Below are 14,529 nucleotides of genomic sequence, written 5' to 3' on the forward strand. Positions count from 1 at the left end.
ATATAATAGCTTACATCTGCTAACCCCAGCTTCCCACTCCATCCCTCCCCAACCCCCTTCCCCTTGGCAACCACCAGTCTGTTCTCTATATCCACACCACAGCCCCATTTTAAACTCTATCCCTCCAGACACATTAACCATTTCAGGTGAGTGGTATTTAGGTTTGGGACTTTGAATTGACAACATGCTCCGTTGGTGATCTATACTGTCTCCCCTCATTTAAAAAAAGGTTTCACCTATTTAAAAATAAGGCTATTTATATTCAATAGTATAAGAACACTGACTTTAGAGCTATTACAATGTCTTCAAGCGATAATATATGTATAATGTATCATTGGAATGATAATTTCAAAGCTGAATATGATTTGCCTTAGTGATGGGTGCCCTTCCTGGGAGTGAAGGGGCACAGTCCGGCTTTGCACATATGGGTGGAAAGCCTGGAACGGTTCATACCTGCCCTTTTCCTCCAGTGGGTCACCTTCCTTAGTCTTAAGCAATGAGCCACTGTTATCCCCCTGGAATGGTTTCTTCTGTCTTGTCTTTTGTTCTTCCTCTCGACAGTTTTCCAAGTCCATCTTATTCTAATGGGGAAAACAAGGATAATCTTGAATATAATTTTTAAACACACTGGACAATACTCATGTCTGGCCATGGAATATCTGAAGCGTTTTCTCAATCACATTGACTACAATTTAAAGAACAGTCGTTCGTTCAAATTAACTGAATACTAACTGATTTCCAATGATTTGAAATGAACATGTAACCTGGCTCTCTCTCAAAAGTTATCATAAAAGGGAACTAACTGGCTAGAAAACCCATCTTTCAAAATAAAACAAAGTCATAGGATTGCTTATTTCAGGACAAGTGGCATTTGAGTGCCTGTGGGTTATTTCAAAATGCAGATTATGTAGTGTAACCTTTAAAAATTGTATAAAAAAATTAAAAAAATTTTAATGTTTAATTTAAATTTAAAAAATGTAAATAAAAAACAAGCAGAAACTAACACACCATTGTAAAGCAATTATACTCCAATAAAGATGTTTAAAAAATAAAATAGAAATAAAAAACAATACACTTCAAATTTTGATATTTGAAAATGGCTGGTAAACATTGAAAAATTTTTGGACAGTGTAGAATTCCTTTGATGATAATACATAAATAACTTATTTTAAAGTCTAGAAAATCTTTCATAATTATCATTGCAATATATGAAAGAGACATGAAAGATTTGGCTTTTGTGATAATCTTTGTATATAACAGCAAAGACAAGCAATAATTTGAGCTTCCTGAGTGACCATGCAATATCAAATTTGGTGAATTACTTTTGTACAATCTTCATTTGTATTAAGTTAAAATTGGATAATTTAAAAATTTTAGTGTATTGCATCATGTATTAATTGACTACAGAAATGACTAATATGACATATACCCAAGTGATATTATGTTTATTGCAAAATGAATTTATTCTGTTATTATACCATCAAAAACTAAAATGCAGATTATGGACTATCCAGGTGTTGGTATGACCTCTGTCCACTACCTCCATGACCTTATTTGGGGGATATGGAGGTTGACCAGCGTTTCTGGACTCTCTCCAGACCCTGAAGACACATATTTATATATATATTCATATGGAATTTTAAGAGTGATTCAGAAGAAACTTTCATGGAGGCCGGTGAGAGTGTACTGTTGGCATCCTGCTGCAAATATCCAGTGCAAAGGGATGTACGGTCTGGCAGAGAGAAACATACTTCTGCTAAATGAATGAATGATGGGCATTTAGAAAGACATTCCAGCACATGGCATCACTAACCAGGGTCTTGCCAACCAGTGCAGAGACTTTGGTTTCCAGCCTGCAGGGGCAGGGCTGGCCTCAGTAATATGTTTACTGCTCTCAGGGATTGACTCTAGGGTTTCACCACGGCAATGACAGTATGATGGGGTACAATGGCCACGTAGTAGCTGACATGATTCTAGAGAAACAGCTAGCCCTGGATTTAGACTGGTGGAAAACTTGGCCTTGTGGTTTAGTACTTCTATTTTAGTTTTCTTATTTCACGAATTCCTTTTAATCTATGGTCTTACCATTGTCCCACTGCCTTCAGTCACAGAGGAGGATGTAGACAGCTGGTCTGCAGAACTTGAAGAAATAGTAAATGGAACCACAGTGTCCTCAATTATTTTGCGCTCCTAGGGGAAGGACAGGAATTAATGAAAGGGGGAGAAAGGATAAATCATATTTGTCAAGAGAAAAGTGTCATTAAAGAAATTTAGGGACAAACATCAGAATTATGTGCAAACAAGCAGGGCATAAAAAAAGGTCTTACTTTTAAAAAGCATGTAAATCAGATCACATGCTCTATGGGCAATGATTTAGAAATTGGCATTTAATTTAGAAAAACAGAGTCTTTGCAAGTTAATTAGTTAGTGTGATTCAAGAGGCCTAATTAGAAATGCTATCAGGGAAAGTATTATGCACAAAAATTATTGTTGAAGAAAAAATTCACAACAATATTAATCATAAACAGATTTTGGATAATATACATAAAGTGTAGTTTCAAATACTCGAATGTGGTCTGGTTTGTATATCTAAAAATGAAACAAACAAAACCAAATTCTCCTCCCTTCTAAATCTCTGTAGTACCATACAGTGAATGCAGTAGTAAGGATTCACTTAGCCTTGATATCAAAATTAACCTCATAAAAATTAATATTAATTCACTACTACCAAACATGCTTGCCTCAAACAAACACACAAATAAACAAATTGATACTGTCATGTCATCTAAGACAAATCAAGAATCTGACCTTTGTGACTAAAGAAGAGATACAATTCTATTCTCCCCCTTGACCATGACTCAACACACCCTCACCACAAGCTAAACTTGGAAGAGTAGTGGTCTTTTACAGCCTATAGGATAGGACTCTTTTAAAAGGTTGATAGGGCTCTGTTGTGAGTAAAGAGAATCAGACATGCCCCATGGGTACACACAGCACAGACAGAGAAAGTGCTGATAGACTTTGAGGAATCAGGGCTTCAGGGTCAAATTCCTTCCGGGGAATTTCCTACCTCCTCATAGTATCTGCGTTCTTCCTCTTCCACCTCCTTTTGGGCCTTTTCCCACTCTTCTTTCAGCTTGTCCTGCTCCTTCTGGTATCTCTCCTGTTATGGAATTTCCATAGATTGTTCTGAATGGACCAGTGCATACATCATTGGGACTTTTCCCCCCGCTAAACCATCACGTACAATGTGTTGCAAGACTCTCTTCTTGCTGTAACGTTCTGAAGCTAACCCATTCATGCACCAAAAGGGGAATACCATTTTGTGGTACTCAGACATGTTAGGGACATAAAAATCCAACAGAGAACAATCTTTTCTGCTGTGGGTGTTTCACAGAATTGTTCTTCAGATATATGAGTAGGCATTTGCTTATGGAAAGAGAAAAGATGGAAAGATTCTAAACTCTTTCTTAACTTGGGTTTTGTCCTTAGAGGTAGGTTAAACCAATAGTTTGCTTTTACTGGGCCCTTCAGAGATGAGTTTTGCCATTCCACTGATAGAAATACGTTGCTGCTGGGAGAGTTTAATAAAAGATTAAAAAAATAAATAAAACCTCTCAGGTTTACAAGATAGATGATGGAGAAAGGTCCAAAGTGGACAAGATGATAATTAGCTGAGTGGCTGAATTACTCTTTGCTTGTGGCCATTCTACTAAAATGGAATCTTCCTAACTTTAAGTCCTCCTGAATTAAGAGTAGCTTTTAAACAGCCCATTAGAAGGCTTTGATATCAGAACTGCTATTATTGTTTTCAGAAAAAAATATGACACTAGTCACCACTTCCCGGAGAAAAAAATAAAAATACTCTGAATAGGATAAGGATGTAAGGATAAGGAGAGCTTTAAAAATGTGACTGGAGTCCCTGACAGCTGACTAGAAGAAATGAATACATGGAAATTAAAACGAATGCTTAAGATGAGAACTGACACCCCTGGATGCCTTGAGAATGGCATCCCTGACATGACAGAGACAAAGGATTTGCTGGAACATACTACGCACAGTCAAATATTTTAGGTTGATTACTGTCAGTCCTCTCTCTGAGGCTAACATGAGTCTGTGCTTCCATCTTCTTGGAAAAGGCACTGAGAATTCCTCCAGGTACTACTTGTTATGTTATTATCTTAGGAGCAAAAGGGCTTTATGGGATTGTCTCGAGCCTAATGTTCCTATTAATGCTCTGGCCAAACCACTGTTGGTCAACTCATGGTAGGCTTTTAAACTTCAGCTAAAAATTTTGTTATAAAACCTAATATTGTAAAGTTTTAGAAACGGACTCCAAGGGCCTTCAGAATAGAGGGAACAGACCTTAAAACTTTACAGAAGATGAAAAACAAGCAAAGCTTCTTACATTTATTGGTTCTAGGAGCTTATATCACATGTCTCACCAAGAGGATGAACTGATGATACAGGGGCCAAAGATGTGGTATATCTGTCCACACACACACACACACACACACAGAGACACCTTTCCTTCCCCATAAACACCTTGCCCCTAAGCCCACAACCCACACCTAAAACCACGGCCACCTTTCAAAGTATAACAGACACAGCACCACCATGGGAAACACAGGCCGTCTTCCTTACTCTGTGGAATTTCTGACTCCTGGTGGAATGGGCATCTGACTTCCAAGAGAATAGCAGATGACCAGGGCTGGTCTGTGGTCTCCCAATGGACCTAAATGTCCCAGCAGCTCTGGGACTTTGCTGAACCTAGTTCTTACTAAGAACTAGGTTTTGGTATTGAAGGTTTATTCCTATGTAATTTTGAAAAGTGTCAAACTTAACGGGCAGACCTAGAGCCACACTACAATTAATTAACTATCTAGCTGACTCTTGCTCCCCACCCCTGGGAATTAAGCCAAAGGATTAGAACAAAAAGATAAGAAAAAAAAGTAAAATAAACTTGCATTAAGCATTGCTTTCTACACATCAGCAGAAAGGTCACAAAAATAAATGAGATTTAACATTCTTTTTCTTTATGACTTTTGGTAAAATCAATAGTATTGGGAGTATAGGGGAAAGAACATGAGTTTTAGAGTCACCCAAGCTTGGATTTGAAACGAGGCTCAACATTTATTAGAGGTATGACCTTGGGCAATTATTTAACTTATTTTGAGCCTTAATTTCTTCAATTGCAAACTGAGACCAATAAGACATACTTTGATGAGTTTTATGAGAACGAAGGTAGGTAAAATATGTCAAGCACCTACAAATATGCCAGTTCTGGCACACCCCAAATGCTCAGCATAGGTTAGTTTCTAAGGTTACTAGATTACTTTTTGAAGCTCTGTTGCTCCACAAAACTGGGATGAAACAAGTAGGAGCATGGTAAGTTTACTCTCAGAATTTTTCTAGAATTGAAAATTAGGAGCTTTTGCTCAAAGATGGAGCAAACATTTCTACTTAAGGAAGAAGACCCAGGTCAACTTTTATTTCACATGTATGCTATCAAATAACTTTCTGATAATTCCTTCCCACCCCTAGTTGGACTGGAATTTGATTGGCAGCGAACAAGGTGATGAGTGGGTGGCTTGGCCCTTAATCAATACTTGGATTTTTTTTCTAAGTGAAATGCTTTCTCCTTATGTTCATCAGTGTAACCTCTGGTGGCAGGAATTAGACTCAGAGCATTCTGTCTCATGGACACAAAAGGAACAGACTTAGACTCAACGACTTCTGAGAAGAAGCTGATTCCATGTACTTCCTGGGCTAAACATCTATTTAATACAGCAGAAATTAAGAGAGCATCACCAAAAAGAAGAAAAAAAAAAAAAGCAGCAAACCCAGTCCTACCTGGAGCAAACGTTCCTGCTCCTGTTGCCATTTTTCCTGTCGCCTGCGTTCCTCTTCTGGGTCCCATGCCCACAACTTCAACTGTTTAGAATATAAAACCATGATCAGAACTGAGCCATGTCCTCAAGGCCAGGCCAGGACAAGGGGCACAATTAACTCACGGTTTGACACCCAGACGGACACACAGAAGCAGAAACCTTCCTGTATCTAAAGGTGCTCTTTGTTGGCAGAAACCACTTTTTAATCTTAGTCCCTCTTTGGTTTACTTCCAATATGCTGGTATGATTCTGTGAACCTTTTCGGAGCTAATGAAAACGCGAAGTAATTAGCCACTGGCATGGGAAGGCTTTTGCTCTGTTTCTCTTAGAAGTGATTTCTTAAATGTATTCACGCTCCTAAGCATAAGATACTCATTCTGCATATTGATCCTGGGTCCAAGAAAATAGGAATGTTTATTTCAGCAGAACTGCATTTTGTGAGAAGCGGTGTTTGCTGTGCTATAGAACTAATCTTTTATACTGCTATTATTGCTTTTTCATCCCAGCTTTCTCTAAAGTGGGATCATTTAACTCACCAGTGTTCACCCGCATCACCAGAGATCCAGGCAAGGGGAGTTCCTGATCAGGGCCCACAAAACAAACATTCAAACCCACAGACTTTGGTTTTTTTGGTCTTTTAAAAAAGGTTTTTGTGATTTTGAGAACCAAGTGAGTAAACGGGAATAATGGGAGAAGGATGCATGAACCAAAGTGGGCACCCAGGCCATGGAATATGAATGAGATTGAGAGGGTCCAAGGGGGAAGAGAAATCACAGCTGGTCCCTGGGAAACCAGCAAAAGTGGGGAGGTTGATGTGTTTAAAGTTGGCCTCCCTTGTCACCCAGAGTAGGTGTTGAGGCAATCCAGGCTCCCCGATAACTGTGCTTCTTCCCTTCTCTCTGTTCTGATGGGATAGTTTTGGCAGGCACTTAGAACTGTCTGGGAATCCTGAGGGAAAGAGCAGGTTGAGGGTGAAGGAATTGGGGAGGAGGGGGAGAGTCTGGGGCAGGGTGCGGGGCAGGCAGACTCTACCTACTCTGGCTGCCTGCGAAGCTGGACAGAGTCAGTCCCATCCAAGGTTTAGATGGGTCTAGCTACTGCCCAAGATAGCTGGGCCAGCCCACCTCCCCTGCCCTGCCCCCTATGATCCAGGCTACCACGCAGGTGCACAATGGCTGGCCCATCCAGGGAAGTCTCCAGGCTGAGAATACGAGCCAGGCCATGGCTGTTGCTCAATTTTTAACATTATAAGTATCTATAGCTTTAATGTATTTAGACATGTGAAATGTGGGCCTCGGTGGATACTCTTGCTGTGGTTCCTGCAAATGGTAGGGATGGTCACAAAAAGTCAGAGAAAGGTGGGCAAATCAGGGAGGGAAATGTATTTCCTATATGCCACTCTTGGGATTCATGCTGCATATCTGCATATGAAAGCCTCTGACAAGTTATGCAGGAGAAAAACTATTTTATTGTATAAAATCCAGAGTTTCCCAAATTTCCTTGGATGACCATAAAATGTCATGGATCCCAGGTGGAACATTCTCCTGGAATTAATGGAGTTGGAGGTTGGCTCCACTTGGCATTTTCCTAAGACTTGGAAGCAGTTTAAATGTTCAAACCCTCTCTCAGGGGCATGGCCCTTCTTTGACTTTTGAGGAAAATGGTGTGGTAATGTGAATAAAGCTATAGGGAGCCCAATGGGGAAAGTCCAACAGCAGGAAAATAAGAGCAACAATTAGAAATTATTTAGTTAACTTTCAGGTTTCCCTAGGTTGTAATGGCAAGAATAAGTCAGGAGTAAACAGAAACAGGGGGGAGAAGTGTGGGATATGGGGATTGAGCACAGAAGAAAATATGGAATATTTGTTAGAAAGCAAGAAAGAAAAACAATGAGCATTTTCAGAGGAAGATAAAGAGGAAGAGACCATTGTGATAAACAGGAGGGCAAGAGAAGTGGTCATGCTCCTTTTTCGGTGACTATTTGCTGATCACTTACTTATGACCAGGTGGCGTAGCAGGTGGCCAAGAGCCCCAGCCTCATGGAGCTTACAGCTGAGAGTGGGGATGGGGGTGGTGTTGTGAGGGAGTGACCCATATATAAACGATCCCCAGGAGACAGTGGGATAATTACCATAACAGAGATAGAAAAGGTTCCAGAGAAAGAATGCAGAGTATTTGGCACACTTTGTTCTATAATTTATCTGTTTACAGATCTGGATCTTTCTCTGGCCTAGGGGTTCCTTGAGGGCAAAGAGGGCCCTTTATCCCCCCTAAGTATCTCAAGACCTTGAATTTTTAGGTCTTCAGGAAATGTTCATTGAATAAATAAATGGAATAACTTCATGCTGGGTAATGCATCCTCTTCTCTCCCCTTCGTGGACCCTACAGCTTTGGGCCACTTCACGTCTGAGCAAAACTGCTCCAAGTCTATCGAGTTCAGACTAATCGAATGCTTACTTCCCCTCAACCTTCTCTTATTTTCCAATTTCTTTTAATTTTCCATTCTATGAAGAGCTGTTTATCATCAAAAGAACATCAAATTTAGGTGGGTATTTTCGAGAATTCACTTATATAGGTCAGTAATTTCTCTCTTATTCTATTTTCCATACACAGAAATAAGAATGTATCTCTGTAGGACGCCCTTCCTCTCCATCCCTGCCAGGGGGGACTAGAACAATTTGACATGGTTGTTCCCGTGACATTTAAAATGGAACTCAATGGGTTATGTTATACTACTCTTCAGATCTGTGCCATGAATGCCAGCCTTGGGGTCCTTCTGGGGGTCCCATCCTCTGTGGATGTACTCAGCTTCCCAACAAACTCAGGATTCCCAGTACTGGCTTAAGACTGAGCCTCCACAAACGGATGGTAGTTCTGGAATGTGGCTGGAGATATTGGGGGGGGGGGGTTTGTGATGGGTGATGGGTCCCTTCTCCATTCTGCACAGGTACTTAGGAATTCCCAAAGTGAGACAATTTACCTATAGATAAGAATTGGTGTTGGCTATGGTGGGCCTCTTGGATTAGCCACTGGGGAGGATTCGTTCATGTATTGGGCACTGTGCTACAGGCTTCTGTGTAATTATTTCAAATAAAGTCCACAACACTCTGAAAGTATTATTATCTCATTGCACTACCAAGGAAGACAAGGTTCAGAGAAGTTATACAGCACCTTCAGGGTCATATGGTTAGTAAATCTGTAATCAAAGGTGCAGCAGTGATTATGCAGCTACACCTGGGGGCCTCAGGAAATGCTACAGTTGATTGTGCCATAGAGGAAGGCTCCAAACCAATGCAAATTTCAGAGGGTGAGTATTCCAGGCCCAGCATTGGAAACACTCAGTTCAGAGAAGAGTCAGGTCTATGGAGAATGTCCAGGTATAATTCAGCAGCAAGGAATTTCTACAGTGTCATGTGTCTTGACATTTTAATTAGCAAGTGCTCTTTTTATTTCATCGAAATAAAGAACTGAAAACTAAATGTACAGTTAATATTATTCAAGATACTGATATTCAAGATGGTGGAGGAGTAGGTGGACGTGGAGTTCATCTCTCTCCTCATATGCATTAGGAATACATCTACAGATGCAACAGTTCTCACAGAACACCAGCTGAAAACTAGCAGAAGACCTTGGACACCAGAAAGGACGATAAAGATTCCTTCCTAACTGGAAGGGAAGCATTTGAGGCTCGCAGAAGAGGGTGAAGCAGCCGATCTGTGGCAGACGGGACAGAGTGAGAAATACACAGACGGTCCGTACCACAGCCCTACATGCCCCGGACTGGGACGTGTGTTCACAGGCTGCCCCTCCAAGAGCAGAGGCAGTGAGAGGACGTGTGTGCACTGGTCTGCACGGGGAAGCAGTAGGGACAGAGCCCGGCACCACCTCCTGCTTCTCCCTTTCAGGGAAACCAGGGAAACAAGAACTAGCAAGAGCTTGACAAATGCCTGGCTTTGAATTGGAGACCATTCACCTGCCTATTGTTTCATTCCTGGAAATTTCATTGCAACTAAGTAAGAAAAAAAATACCTGAAAGAAAGAAAACAAAGAACAAAATACCCCAGAATTCCTAAAAAACAGGCCTTGGTGCTCTGGCCGGGTGTCAGGCCTGAGCCTCTGAGGTGGGAGAGTCGAGTACAGGACATTGGTCCACCAGAGACCTCTCAGCCCCATGTAATATCAAACGGCGAAAGCTCTCCCAGAGATCTCCATCTCAATGCTAAGACCCAGCTCCACTCAACAAGCAGCAAGCTACAGTGCTGGACACCCCATGCCAAACAACTAGCAAGATGGGAACACAAACCCATCCATTAGCAAAGAGGTTGTCTAAAATCATAATAAGTTCACAGACACCCCAAAACACACCACCCAGCTTGGTCCTGCCCACCAGAAGGACAAGATCCAGCCTCATCCACCAGAACACAGGCACTAGTCCCTTCCACCAGGAAGCCTACACAACCCACTGAGCCAAGCTTACCCACTGGGGGCAGACACCAAAAACAACGGGAACTATGAACCTGCAGCCTGCGAAATGGAGACCCCAAACAAAGTAAGTTAAGCAAAATGAGAAGACAGAGAAATACACAGCAGATGAAGGAGCAAGGTAAAAACCCACCAGACCAAACAAATGAAAAGGAAATAGGCAGTCTACCTGAAAAAGAATTCAGAGTAATGATAGTAAAGATGATCCAAAATCTTGGAAATAGAATGGAGAAAATACAAGAAACATTTAACAAGGACCTAGAAGAACTAAAGAGCAAACAAACAATGATGAGCAACGAAATAAATGAAATTAAAAATTCTCTAGAAGGGATCAATAGCAGAATAACTGAGGCAGAAGGACGGATAAGTGACCTGGAAGATAAAACAGTGGAAATAACTACCGCAGAGCAGAATAAAGAAAAAAGAATGAAAAGAGTTGAGGACAGTCTCAGAGACCTCTGGGACAACATTAAACGCACCAACATTCGAATTATAGGGGTCCCAGAAGAAGAAGAGAAAAAGAAAGGGTCTGAGAAAATACTTGAAGAGATTATAGTTGAAAACTTCCCTAACATGGGAAAGGAAATAGTCAATCAAGTCTAGGAAGCACAGAGAGTCCCATACAGGATAAATCCAAGGAGAAACACGCCAAGACACATATTAATCAAACTATCAAAAATTAAATACAAAGAAAAAATAGTAAAAGCAGCAAGGTAAAAGCAACAAATAACATACAAGGGAATCCCCATAAGGTTAACAGCTGATCTTTCAGCAGAAACTTTGCAAACCAGAAGGGAGTGGCAGGACATATTTAAAGTGATGAAAGGGAAAAACCTACAACCAAGATTACTCTACCCAGCAAGGATCTCATTCAGATTCAGCGGAGACATTAAAAGCTTTACAGACAAGCAAAAGCAAAGAGAATTCAGCACCACCAAACCAGCTTTACAGCAAATGCTAAAGGAACTTCTCTAGGCAGGAAACACAAGAGAAGGAAAAGACCTACGATAACAAACTCAAAACAGTTAAGAAAATGGTAATAGGAACATACATATCGATAACTACCTTAAATGTAAATGGACTAAATGCTCCAACCAAAAGACATAGCTTGGTTAAATGGATACAAAAACAAGACCCATACATATGCTGTTTACAAGAGACCCATTTCAGACGTAGGGACACATACAGACTGAAAGTGAGAGGATGGAAAAAGATATTCCATGCAAATGGAAATCAAAAGAAAGCTGGAGTAGCAATTCTCATATCAGACAAAATAGACTTTAAAATAAAGACTATTACAAGAGACAAAGAAGGACACTACATAATGATCAAAGGATCAATCCAAGAAGAAGATATAACAATTGTAAATATTTATGCACCCAACATAGGAGCACCTCAATACATAAGGCAAATGCTAACAGCCGTAAAAGGGGAAATTGACAGTAACACAATAATAGTAGGGGACTTTAACACCCCACTTTCACCTATGGACAGATCATCCAAAATGAAAATAAATAAGGAAACAGAAGCTTTAAATGATACATTAAACAAGATGGACTTAATTGATATTTATAGGACATTCCATCCAAAAACAGGATATTACACTTTCTTCTCAAGGGTTCATGGAACATTTTCCAGGATAGATCATATCTTGGGTCACAAATCAAGCCTTGGTAAATTTAAGAAAATTGAAATTGTATCAAGTATGTTTTCCGACCACAACGCTATGAGACTAGATATCAATTACAGGAAAAAAATCTGTGAAAAACACAAGCACATGGAGGCTAAACAATACACTATTAAATAACCAAGAGACCACTGAAGAAATCAAAGAGGAAATTAAAAAATACCTAGAAACAAATGACAATGAAAACACGACGACCCAAAACCTATGGCATGCAGCAAAAGCAGTTCTAAGAGGGAAGTTTATAGCAATACAATCCTACCTCAAGAAACAAGAACATCTCAAATAAACAACCTAACCTTACACCTAAAGCAATTAGAGAAAGAAGAACAAAAAACCTCAAAGTTAGCAGAAGGACAGAAATCATAAAGATCAGATCACAAATAAATGAAAAAGAAATGAAGGAAGTGAGAGCAAAGATGAATAAAACTAAAAGCTGGTTCTTTGAGGAGATAAACAAAATTGATAAACCATTAGCTAGACTCATCAAGAAAAAAACGGAGAAGACTCAAATCAATAGAATTAGAAATGAAAAAGGAGAAGTAACAACTGACACTGAAGAAATACAAAGGATCATGAGAGATTACTACAAGCAATTATATGCCAATAAAATGGACAACCTGGAAGAAATGGACAAATTCTTAGAAAAGCACAACCTTCTGAAACTGAACCAGGAAGAAACAGAAAATATAAACAGACCAATCACAAGGACTGAAATTGAGACTGTGATTAAAAATCTTCCAACAAACAAAAGCCCAGGACCAGATGGCTTCAAAGGTGAATTCTATCAAACATTTAGAGAAGAGCTAACACCCATCCTTCTCAAACTCTTCCAAAATATAGCAGAGGGAGGAACACTCCCAAACTCATTCTACAAGGCCACCATCACCCTGATACCAAAACCAGACAAAGATGCCACAAACAAAGAAAACTACAGGCCAATATCATTGATGAACAGAGATGCAAAAATCCTCAACAAAATACTAGCAAACAGAATCCAACAGCACATGGAAAGGATCATACACCATGATCAACTGGGGTTTATCCCAGGAATGCAAGGTTTCTTCAATATACGCAAATCAATCAATGTGATAAACCATATTAACAAACTGAAGGAGAAAAACCACATGATCATCTCAATAGATGCAGAAAAAGCTTTTGACAAAATTCAACACCGATTTATGATAAAAACCCTCCAGAAAGTAGGCATAGAGGGAACGTACCTCAACATAATAAAGGCTATATATGACAAACCCACAGCCAACATCGTTCTCAATGGTGAAAAACTGAAACCATTTCCACTAAGATCAGGAACAAGACAAGGTCGTCCACTCTCACCACTATTTGTCAACATAGTTTTGGAAGTTTTAGCCACAGCAATCAGAGAAGAAAAAGGAATCCAAATCGCAAAAGAAGAAGTAAAACTGTCACTGTTTGCAGATGACATGATACTATACATAGAAAATCCTAAAGATGCTACCAGAAAACTACTAGAGCTAATCAATGAATTTGGTAAAGCAGCAGGATACAAAATTAATGAACAGAAACCTCTTGCATTCCTATACACTAATGATGAAAAATCTGAAAGAGAAATTAAGGAAACACTCCCATTTACCATTGCAACAAAAAGAATAAAATACCTAGGAATAAACCTACCTAAGGAGACAAAAGACCTGTATGCAGAAAACTATAAGACACTGATGAAAGAAATTAAAGATGATACAAACAGATGGAGAGATATACCATGTTCTTGGATTGGAAGAATCAACATTGTGAAAATCCTACCCAAAGCAATCTACAGATTCAGTGCAATCCCTATCAAACTACCAATGGCATTTTTCACAGAACTAGAACAAAAAATTTCACAATTTGTATGGAAACACAAAAGACCCTGAATAGCCAAAGCAATCTTGAGAAAGAAAAATGGAGATGGAGGAATCAGGCTCCCTGACTTCAGACTATACTACAAAGCTACAGTAATCAAGACAGTATGGTACTGGCACAAAAACAGAAATATAGATCAATGGAACAGGATAGAAAGCTCAGAGATAAACCCACACACATATGGTCACCTTATCTTTGATAAAGGAGGCAAGAATATACAAGGGAGAAAAGACAGCCTCTTCAACAAATGGTGCTGGGAAAACTGGACAGCTACATGTAAAAGAATGAAATTAGAACACTCCCTAACACCATACACAAAAATAAACTCAAAATGGATTAAAGATTTAAATGTAAGGCCAGACACTATAAACCTCTTAGAGGAAAACATAGGCAGAACACTCTATGACATAAATCACAGCAAGATCCTTTTTGACCCACCTCCTAGAGAAAGAAAATAAAAACAAAAATAAACAAATGGGACCTAATGAAACTTAAAAGCTTTTGCACAGCAAAGGAAACCATAAACAAGTCGAAAAGACAACCCTCAGAATGGGAGAAAATATTTGCAAACGAACCAACTGACAAAGG

The 14,529-nt window shown here is 39.7% G+C and overlaps 1 protein-coding gene across 25 annotated transcripts in view; it reads right to left on the reverse strand.

The window, feature by feature from the left end:
* The window catches only part of LIMCH1 (LIM and calponin homology domains 1), a 356,840-nt gene that overhangs the window by 16,771 nt on the left and 325,540 nt on the right, over positions 1-14,529 (reverse strand). For 22 of the 25 annotated variants that reach the window (XM_082390444.1, XM_082390434.1, XM_082390423.1 and 19 more), the window contains 4 exons: positions 5,854-5,934; positions 3,071-3,163; positions 2,086-2,190; positions 454-581 (listed from right to left, as the gene is read on the reverse strand). In XM_082390444.1, the coding sequence (XP_082246570.1) occupies positions 454-581; positions 2,086-2,190; positions 3,071-3,163; positions 5,854-5,934 (407 nt within the window). The remainder of the gene's footprint in view (positions 1-453; positions 582-2,085; positions 2,191-3,070; positions 3,164-5,853; positions 5,935-14,529) is intronic. The other 3 variants (XM_082390445.1, XM_082390446.1, XM_082390440.1) reach the window with 1 other exon arrangement.

This window comes from Balaenoptera borealis (assembly GCF_965194805.1).
Source record: "Balaenoptera borealis genome assembly, chromosome: 4".
NCBI lineage: Eukaryota > Metazoa > Chordata > Mammalia > Artiodactyla > Balaenopteridae > Balaenoptera > Balaenoptera borealis.